General features: G+C 41.2%; 1 protein-coding gene across 2 annotated transcripts in view; it reads left to right on the top strand.

Annotated features, from left to right (window-relative positions):
- The first annotated feature begins 1,172 nt into the window (after nt 1-1,172).
- The window catches only part of LOC141476569 (ceramide transfer protein-like), a 136,998-nt gene continuing 127,565 nt past the window's right edge, over nt 1,173-10,605 (top strand). For both annotated transcript variants that reach the window (XM_074165275.1, XM_074165274.1), the window contains exons 1-2: nt 1,173-1,637; nt 6,000-6,134. In XM_074165275.1, coding sequence (XP_074021376.1) covers nt 1,542-1,637; nt 6,000-6,134 — 231 coding nt within the window. In that variant the 5' untranslated portion in view covers nt 1,173-1,541. The remainder of the gene's footprint in view (nt 1,638-5,999; nt 6,135-10,605) is intronic.

Below are 10,605 nucleotides of genomic sequence, written 5' to 3'. Positions count from 1 at the left end.
GGAGAATATATATAAATAGTTCTATCAATGCTAAGAGCTCTTAAAAAAATAATTCCTTTAATGGAAACTTTCAAGCAGCATAACATGGAAAAATTACACAATGATTTGTCACAAGGAGGAAATTAGAGAAAATACAGTTTTACAACATTGCTCTTACGATATAAGCAGGTGTGTGTTCCAAAACTGAAGTTTCCTCAACTAACACTATTCAACGTACTTTTTTTATTTTTTTCAAGAAATGACATGAAAGGAGATGGGCCAGTCCTTCCCAACCCGCTACATCTGTTCATAAATTGTGAAGTGATATGTTCACTTGCCTCTCTTTTTTTTTTTTTTTTCCTTTCTGCTAATATTTCTACACCCATAAATATTGGCAAGGAGTTCTGTTATCTCAGAGTTCTGAAGAAAAAGGTATTTATCTTCTCATTCCCTAAACTGTGAAAATATTAGGCAAATAAAAGGACACCACTAGCTCACGGCTGAGGCAGACTGCTGACCGCCACTTTCTGCTCTACTCATAACATGCCTCTGGGGTGAGCTGGTGAAGCAGAAAGAAGGTGGCACAGAGGCACCCCAGCAGTCAGGAAGAAGAGGGCTGTTGAGCCCACCCACAGGGTGAAGGCCTCAATCGTCCTGGGGCTCCAGGGAGCAGCGCAGGTGCTTGCCAGCACTGTGTAGCCAGCAGACCCATTACCTTGAGTCTCAACCAGCAGCACCTCCTAACCCTTTCTGCAGTCTCCGTGACCAACGTTTTTGTTAAGAGAAAGGTTTGCCGCTCAACCCCCAAGTCCTGCCGGCTTGGGGTAGGGAAGGCAATACTACTTCTCTCATGCTAGAAAGCAAGCAGGGCCAGAGAAACGTTTCACCTTACTAAAGAAAGAGTCCTCCCTTGTACCCACCCCACAAAAAAAAGAAAAAAGCAAACACTGCCCTAAGGAGCGCCGCTGCCCTCCTTGCCCGGCGGCAGAGGGAACGGAGTTCCCCACCTCATTAGGTTACGGAGGCGAAACCCAACACTAGTGCCATAGAAACGTCGAAACCAAGATGGCGGCTACCTGCTGACGGGAGGGAGACAGCCGCCGCAGCAGACTGTGTCTCCGAGAGCTAACTGTAGCCAGGCTTACTGTTGCACGGAAGACTACAACTCCCGGCAGGCACCGCGCGGCCCGGCTAGTGGAGCTAGGAGGGAAGACGAGGGGCAGAGCTGATAAATTGTGGCACAGAGCACCCGCCTCGCGTAAGATGGTGGTGGCGGCTGCCCTTTAAGTGGAGTACGCAGCAGCCAAACGTGTACTCGTTCTTCCTCGCCACCTCTGCGTTGTGGCTTTTGTTACAGCTAGGGGCTGTGGAGGTACAGTGAAGTGGAAGGCCGAGCTTGCGTGCCTCGGCACTGGCCAGTAGCCGGTAGGGGCCGGCGGCACTGGTATTACTGCAGGCGCGGAGCAGTGCTATTCAGGTAGAGCTCACTGCTCCCGTCCCTTCAACAGGAGGAGGCTGAGGTTGCTGTGGGTGGGGGTCACTCGGCTTATCCCTGCTCGGCTATGTCGGACAATCAGAGTTGGAATTCCTCCGGCTCTGAAGAGGACCCCGAGACCGAGCTCGGTCTGCCTGTTGAGCTCTGTGGAGTGCTCAGCAAGGTAAGCTACCTCTCCTCTTCCTCGCAGCCTGTGCCTGGTGGCCTCTCGCTTTCCCTCTCCGCGCTGCACTACGGCCCAGTCCCCCTCCCCTGCCGCTCCGGATGATCAGGCCGAGGCTCCCGCCTCCCCTAGAGCTGGTGGAGGTGCCTCGTGGGGGCGCGGGAGGCACTGGCACGTCTGAGGCCTGGTGGTGGGGAGCCTGCTAGGCAGCCGCTCCGGCGTCAGCGCAAACCGCCCACACCCCTTCCCTCAGCTGGTAGCGCCAGCACATCCCCATCGGGCTGGCTGGGGGACTTGCGTACTTACGCATCTGTGCAGCGCCCGCCCGCCCCTCCCTACCCGCGAGAGGCGGCGCGAGGAAGTACTTTCTCGGGGAAGAGCCGCGGGTGCGGCTTTAGCCCTGGTTGGGCGTCCGGCCCAGGAGTCACTACCCCCTGCCCCTGTACCGAGCCCGCTACCTGCCTGGCGGGAACTTCCGGAGAGCGAGGTCCGCGAGGGGGCGGCCGGGTGCGCGCGGGGAGGGTGTCTCCCGCCTACTTCTCAGGCTCCTGGCCGAAGCTGGCGGCGGGCCTGGGTACAGGCTGGAGCCGTGGCATCCCGTTCCCCTGCTTGGGAGCTCCTGAAGGCAGGCGCAGCTCGTAGTCACTTCCCAGGAGTAGGCTCCAGCACAGGAGCGGCACTACCTTTGGTCCAAGTATCAAAACAGGGCAATAAAATACCCCTGCAGCAAGAGATATGGGAGGTGAGGAAGAGTGGAATGAAAATGGCACAAAAGCTTGTTTTCCCTTTTTAAAAATAAACATAACTTTTTGCTCACTGAAAATACAGTGACTTGCACATATGTGTTGGATGATACTGGGAAACTTTAGGAGTGCTTTACAGTTGAATTACTAAATTTGAAAGCAGATTTTTTTTTTTTTTAACAGAAAGTACATTCAGAACGATGTTGGAATATCTTTTAGAATTAAAGCACTATGTTTTGAATTCCTTTCCTTTCCTACACAATAAGGCCAGGCACAGGCCAGTGTAGAAGGCACAGGTCATAGAATACTGCGATCATAAACAGGTCCTGGATGCTGAGAAAACAGCCATAATGAGGCCAGTACTCAGTTTTTTGTGAGGGATTCTGAACTCCTTCCAGTCTTGAAAATGTTTCTAAGCCCAGAGGTGAGAGGAACAGTTAGGAGAAAAGAAGGGCCTTGGCTCTCATCTGTAAGATCGTATCATCTAATAAGTCCCAATGCTTTTTTTTTTTTACTGATGTAGCAGGTGAAGCCATGGCTGCTTCTGACGTTCTGTAGCTTAGGTATGTGCAAACTTTTCTGGATGATAGTGCTGAGTGTAGCTGGCGCTGCCTTTCCTGTGAGAACATGGGACATAATCCAATGTCCTGGTTTGAGGTAAAACATAATCAATTTTCCTTTCAGTAATTTTATTTTGCAGCTAAACCTCTTCTAGCTCTCTGAAATTCTGAAATTAACAGCATACTGTGTAGAAACTGTTCACTCTCAGAGAGATAAGACCTATGTTTATGGTTTATGCCAAGGATTGGTATGCAGAGAGGCTCTTGCTAACAACCAAGGTCAGCTAACTTTATTATATTCCCTGTTGGAGGGTCAGAAATGGAAAAGCATAGAGGGGTCCCACCTGCAGGGAGGAGTGGACAGGACAGGTGACCCAAACCTAACCAACAGGGGTATTCCATCCCATCTGCCTCACACTCAGTATAAAAGCTGAGGAATCAAAGGGTCAGCCCTCTTTCTTCAATGGCTGGCATCCAAGGAGGACTCTGTTCATCTGCCTTTGAACCCAATCTGTGCATTCCTGAATCCGGATCCAGAATCCGGTTCTCATCTGGCACCGAGTCCAGTCTGGGACTTCCCCAGTGCCTGCTGGTGATGTGATCATCATCCTGGGAGCTTGATACGGTTTCATATCTATTGTATATATTTCATTATTTCCTTATTATTATTTTATTATTAATATATCATTAAAGTAGTTTAGTTTTTTCTAAACTCATAAATCTCTTTCTCACTCTCTCCCTCCTCTCCTTGGAGAGAGAGGTGGTGGAGAGCATCTGTTGTTTGTCTCTGTGGCCAATCTAGCCCCAAACCACAACATCCAAATAGTCAAGTATGGTGAATGCTATTGCAGTGAATATGCCTGAGGGTTAAGTTTACATTTTGCTAGTTGATGTCTCAGCAGTACTTGAAACAAACTAATTAAAATAAAATGGTAGCATACCAAACTTTCTACTGAAGAAATATTTTAATAACTTATTGTGTATAATTATATTTTAAATCAATAAAAGTAAACTGTAGTTCTCTGTGTGCTTAGTAGTGTTTCAGTTGTTCTGCCCTTTGGTAAAGAGAGAAGCTTTGAAGGAAACTAAGTAATTTGTAAGAGAATCTTATTAGAAGTGTGTCCTGCTGGTTTCTTTAAATGTTTCAGAACTCTAGATATTTTTTTTGCATTGTATTTCCTGCTTACCATTTTAAGGTGGATACGAAGAAAGAACTTTGATATGGAAGTGGCTTTCTTGCACAAGAAGCAAAAGAATCTAGATGTTTGAACCAGTGGTCTTTTTTTTTTTTTTTTTTTCCAAAACCTTGTTTCTACCCTGTATACATTAAGGGGGCTTTTAATTCATGGCACACTTTGATTGCAAGAGCAAATGCAAGATTGACTGCTATATTTACCTCGCTTAACTGTATCAAAGAAGGAAAGGTGCTTTCCTCCCTGTCCCTTGCTCTTTTGACCAAGATAACTTTGAACTCTGCCTTTTGTATCTGGGGGGAGTTGAGAATATGAGACAGGAAAAGGAGGAAGGCAGGAATTATATACCTCCATGACAGCTTGTGCTAGCAGTTCATGTACTAAGCACAGCTGAGGCTTTCTTTAAGAAATACTAAACTTAGCAATTCAATGTATTAAGAGATCATAAAGGGCTTTATCTTTGGAGAGCAGATCTAGGTCTTACCTATGCTTGAAAATTGTTAAAAATTTCTCAGCTATAGAATTTGTTTTCTGTAGACCTCTTCTTGTTAATAATAGAGTTAACATGCTGTTATGGGACATGTATTAACTAATATGTGTAATATAATGTAAAAACAAGCCTGTTAGTTCACTTTCTTTCCCCTATTTATATTTTATAAAAATGGTGCATGATGGTTGGAATTAAATGCTAAAAAGAGACATTTTAAACTTATCTCTTGGAGTTTTTTGTCAAAGAACAGTTGTCGTGATCAAAGAAGTGCTTGCATGATAAAACTTTCAGTGCTTTTGTTTCCATTTTTATCTAATTTATAATTTTTGCACTGTGATTGAAGACCAAGCACCAGTGTGTAGCCAGAATTATAGAACAGCCCTGATCAGTGTCATTGCCCAGAGAAGTTGTGGATGCCTCTTCTTTGGAAGTGTTCAAGACCAGGCTGGATGGGGCTTTGAGCAACCTGGTCTAGTGGGAGGTGTCCCTGCCTATGGCAGGGGTTTGGAACTTGATGATCTTTAAGGTCCCTTCCAACCCAAACCATTCTATGATTCTATATGATTCTACAGAGTACAGTTCAGTATTGTTGAGAAGATGTTGCAAATAATAACATTAATAATCAGAACTTTAGTCACTTCTAACTAGATCTTTGTAGGATGAATCCAGGACTTGTTCCTGGATTATCACTTTCATTCCATGTGTGGATGTGGAGTCCCTAGAAAAATCTGAATAACAAAAGGATAATTGGATATCTGCTGATAAGCAAGTATCATCTTAATGAGAAAGTGGTTAGGCATTAAAACCTAAAGCAATATCTGTGGGTAATATTAAATTGATAAAGAACTGATTGCTCTATAGTAGTTATATACTGTACTGATGGGATAACGGCATGTTTCTATTTAGATGAAGAGAACTAGTTACTTCAGTAAAATCATTTTTGTAGAAATAAACTTTTATATAAAATAAGTTATTTCATCTTTGCTTAAACTTGGCTTTTGATCTAACTCCAGATTTTAAATCAAATGACTAAACTCACCTTAGCGATTAATGTTTTATTTCCCTCCCCAATATGTCATCAGTATGTTTATTACCTTTATTTTAACTGGCCTTGGCAATGTAGTTGCAGTTAAGACATGTTATCTTATTGTTCATTTGAAACAACTGGTTTTTAGTACCTTTGGGAGTTTGTAAAATGATTTTAGGGAGCTCTGGGCAGAAGAGGAATAAAAGTTCTCAGTTGGGAAGAACTTTTATGGAAGTTATAGAAGTTGCCTTTTTTTTTTCTCTCCTGGTGCTTGAAAGCGTGAGAAATATCAGTCAAACTTTTTTTATTGTTATTTTTCTATCAGCTGATCTTTGAATATTTTTTACAGTGGACCAACTACATTCATGGGTGGCAGGATCGATGGGTAGTTCTGAAAAGCAGCACACTCAGTTATTACAAGTCTGAAGATGAAACGGAGTATGGCTGCAGAGGCTCTATCTGTCTGAGCAAGGCTGTGATTACGGTAAGTGCTATTTCAGTATTACCATCTTTTCATGTTTTGGGGTGTTACATATTTGTAGGCTAATGTCTGGTGAAAGCAAATATGGTTATGGCAAATAAATTCTGTTAGGTCATTTAATATTAAAGTGATATTAGTGCAACACTGTGGAGTAGGGCAAGGAGTTACTAATAAGAAAACAAGCTGTTCTCATTTGAGACTGCAGTAAGTAGTTTTTAATCTCTGTTATCTTAGAGGTTTCTGTGGGTAGGGATAGAGTTTGCTTCCTGGAGGAGGCAGAGTTTTCCCAGGGGTCGGCATAAGACCCTGGACCAACTTCCCAAAGGAGGCAGCATCCATCACAGTACTTACGCTTTGCACTAGAAAGAGATGATAGTATTTCTTTGACTGTACTTTCTGAGCATGAATCTATACAACGTTTCCAAAAGAAAATGTTCTACTATGTGTTACTCCCTCTGAAGTGTGGTGCTGGTTTTGCCTAATGCTAAAAGATCCAGTATTATTATGCTGGTAAGAATAAAGAGCCTACATATAAGTGAAATCTCGTAAAGATGAATTTGCCTTAGAAAATAATACTGAAAGCTACAAAAAGATTTTTTTTTTCTTTATGATATGTATTAATTATGAATAATGCTTGCCAAAAAACATGCTGTAGCTTTTCTGTGTTACTGTTAAATAGTCACTCCAGTTATTTGACTTAAGGGGGGGGGAGGAAGCTGGATTTCTGTGTAGCACATAACTTCCTAGAGCAGTAGTGTTAAATCTTACTATTTATGTTCTTATTCCACCAAATGTTTTGCTTTCAAACTGAATTGAGAATGGCCAATAAGAAGTTTCCTTTTCTTACTAATATTCAGCTTACAAATAGATATTATTTTTTTAAACACATTTTGGCTTGGAAAACAAAAAGAAGATGGGATTGATTACATCAACTGTATGTATTTTGGAAAAAAGATTGCAAAGAAAAAGCAGATTTTTATATTTAGATGTGTGCCAGGTATTGCAGTCATCTAAAAATTAAACCAGATTACCTCATTTCTTTTAAAGATCTTTTTAAAACTGCTTAAACTTTTAAAACTTGCTCAAGATTTGACTTATTTGGGAATATATGGTGCACAGCAGCATCATCTAGAAGTGCTCATTTAAGTGTGCTTCTGGCGGTCCGTAGAGGTACTAGCCTCTGATCAGGACTTCCAAAAAGGTGCCTTATTCACTAGTAAGAGGCTTAACATGCCAACCAGGCAGAGACAGGAAGGTGGTGGCAAGGAGGTAGGCCAAGGTATGTCTGGAAGTGTGCTGTAGAGCACATCTCAGCAGCTTGAATTCCAGTTGTGATGGCAGAGAAATTATAGTGATGCTGATATAGCTTCTGGAATGTTTTGGTATATTGCACTTTGTGAAGGGAAGTTGGTGAGCTGCTTATCTTTTGGCTAGGAGGTGTGTAACACTGAAACCTCTTGCAGATAGCTTTTTTTTTTTTTTCTCTCTTCTATCTGGCACTTGTTACATTTAGTAACTTGGAGTTGAATTGTTGCTTTTTTTTTTCTTAGTTCTTGAGTACATTGAGAAAGAATAAAAAGTGGGCATAGTTCTAAAAATCTGATATTTTAGTTGTTCCATTTTCATTCAGGATCATGCATTGTGAGTGGTATTTGACAGTTTAATTGCTTGATTGTAGTTTGAAATGGCATCTCTGAAACCTGGTAAACTCCTGGTTAATTATTTTTAGCTGCAGTTAGTGATTGCTGTGTAAGTATTAGAGGTTCAGGAATATTATTAGATCATTTCATGTGTCTCTAGTATATAGAAATTTACTTCTGAAACTGCCATGTAAATATTTTACCTCTTATTTTTCAGAAGTTATTAGAAGGAATGCTTCTGATTTGATAGCTTGGTAGCAAATGGAATAGGTTTTTTAAACACCTATGTTTTCAATAGAAGAAAATGAATTATGCTCAAAGATGATAATTGTTTAAACTATTCTTCCTAAGGTACATAGTTAATCTTTATTTTCGTGTCCTTGTAATGTCTTACTAACTATAAGCTTACTAGCATGTATTTAAAGGCATAGAAGAATACTAGTAGTTGATAAATGTTGAGATTATAATGGAAAGCTACTTTTACTATCAATGGAACTTATTTGTTACTGTATGTCTTGTGATTACTTTGGTAGAGAAGGGAAGCTGTGTTTCTTACTGACTTAATGTTCAGTCACTGCTCTGATGTAGTTGGGATCTTCATCTTTAATATCTTTCAACAGTTTTTCACTATACTGTAAGTTTAGTTTTCCCTGATTTTGCTAATTCAGAGTCAGACACCTATTCAGTCACCTATTTCCAAACCTGGTGTATTGCAGGAAGTTTTCCTTAAGTACAAAGCAGGGCATGAGTGGTATGAGATGGTGTTGATGGCTGTAATGTTTGCTTGTAGGAAAGGGGGGATTGGATTCTCATGAAGCTTTCTTTTATGTGCTCAGATTAGGTATGCATGTTTGTCTTCGATGGGGGACGTAACAATTTTCTGTGTGTAATTAATGCTTCTAGTAATATAGAATGTCCTTGTTTCACTGATGTATAAGCATAAATTTGGAAAGCTGCTCTCGCTGAGTAGTCTTACTGTACTTCAAGCAATGAAGATAAGCCTAATGATATGTCATAGTATGAATTAAGAGACATGAATGCTGCATTTTGAAAGCCACAGTCCTTTATGATCTTCTTTTATCATTCCTATCACATTGGACAGAGATTGATAATTCTAACAGGGATATCTTATAAAATGACACTTGTCTCTCCCCTCTTCAATTAATGAGAGGAAGGCTTGTTAAATTAGCTCATTAAAGTAGCTTCTTCAGGTATTTTAAGTGTAGAATGATAATGTAATATCTCCAAAACAGGTAGGTTCCTGTGACAGTAGTCTTTAATTGAATGGAAAACGTGGGATCTGGTTGGGCTACTTGCTATATTAACCACTGGGACTGAGAAAAGCTGATTTCTCTGGTATAGAGGACTAAAGGATGAATATTTATTGTATACTCACTGGACTACATCAAGTAATTAACTGTCAAGAATTGGCCATGTGAATTAAGTTATGAAGGAGGACAATGAAAGTCAATACGTGATACTGAGTTGCTTTTAGCCAGATAATGAAAAACACATCAAAGGTGTTACACCAGTTTATAACAGTGGAGGCTTGAACTCAAGTTAGAAGTTCTGCTATGTGGTCAAGGGATGAGAAGAAATTATGTGTATTATAAAAAGTTAATATATGCATAGATTTAAGCTTTGTTCTGTTACTCTAGCTTGGACATTCTAAATTACTGCTGCAGTTGATTGTCAGAAGCAGATAATGTTTATTAAAGATATCCTTCATTACTGTAAAACTCTAGTTTAATTCCTAAAGTCAAGCTTTCAATGTTGTCTTCTATGTATATGGTTAGGAGTGGATGTTGATGGCAGTCCTGTAGTGGTAGATCCATGGGATTCAGCTTTGGAGTTAGAAAGTCTAGGGTCTGTCATTAAAAGAACACACAGAAACATTTCATAGTGTTTGAAGCCCAACTTCCAGGGAAACTCGCCTTTAGGCTTGTATTATCTTTGCCTTGATTGCTGTCTGTTCTGATAGTGTCATTGCTGCTTTTGTACAGAGGGACTTGTACTATCTCATGCAGTGACAGTGTGATATATCAAGAAGTAAAATGGTATGCATAGAATAACTCTTATCTGCTGGTATCTGCTGCCCCCGCCCCCCCATCCCTGGCTTCAGTCTCACGGAAAGGCCAGCACTACTTTAATCCCAGTGGTAATTTATATTAATAGATTTTTTCAAACCTGTTTAAAAATTCTTGACAATGAAGTGTTTATCTCATGAGCTCTAGGGTTTTTCCAGAAAGGACTTGGCTGGTCAGGACAGCTCTTCTGCATGGATCTTGAAAAATGCTTAGAGAAATGTCATGTGTGATAACTTTTAAGAATGCTTAAACTCAGCCAAGTGTGCACTTTTGTCCTGGTTCTGGTGGGGATAGGGTTCATTCTCCCCAGGATCTAGCAGGGACACAGGTATTCCATACCATGTGATGCCATACCCAGGCTATAGCCGAGCTGGCCGGGGGAGGGGGCAGGAAGTCGCTGCTTGGGAGTGGGCTGGGGTGTCCGGGTCTGGTCAGTAAACAGTGGTACCATAATCACAGAATCACAGAATCTTCTTGGTTGGAAGGGACCTTTGAGATCATCGAGTCCAACCAACAACAACAACAACAACAACAAAAAAAAACAACAACCAAAAAAAAAAAAACAAAACAAAAAACCAAACAAAACAAAAAAACCCAAACCACCCCAAACAAAAACAACACAAAACCAAAAAAAACACAACACCAAGACCAAACCAAAACAAACACAATTGCGTTTGTACGTTCCTCTTTCAGTGTTATTGTTTTCTTGTTCCCTTTGCTGTTCTGTTAAACTGCCTTTGTCTCAAC

This window comes from Numenius arquata, chromosome W (assembly GCF_964106895.1).
Source record: "Numenius arquata chromosome W, bNumArq3.hap1.1, whole genome shotgun sequence".
NCBI classification, from domain to species: domain Eukaryota; kingdom Metazoa; phylum Chordata; class Aves; order Charadriiformes; family Scolopacidae; genus Numenius; species Numenius arquata.
This window is presented reverse-complemented; position numbering and strand designations above follow the sequence as displayed.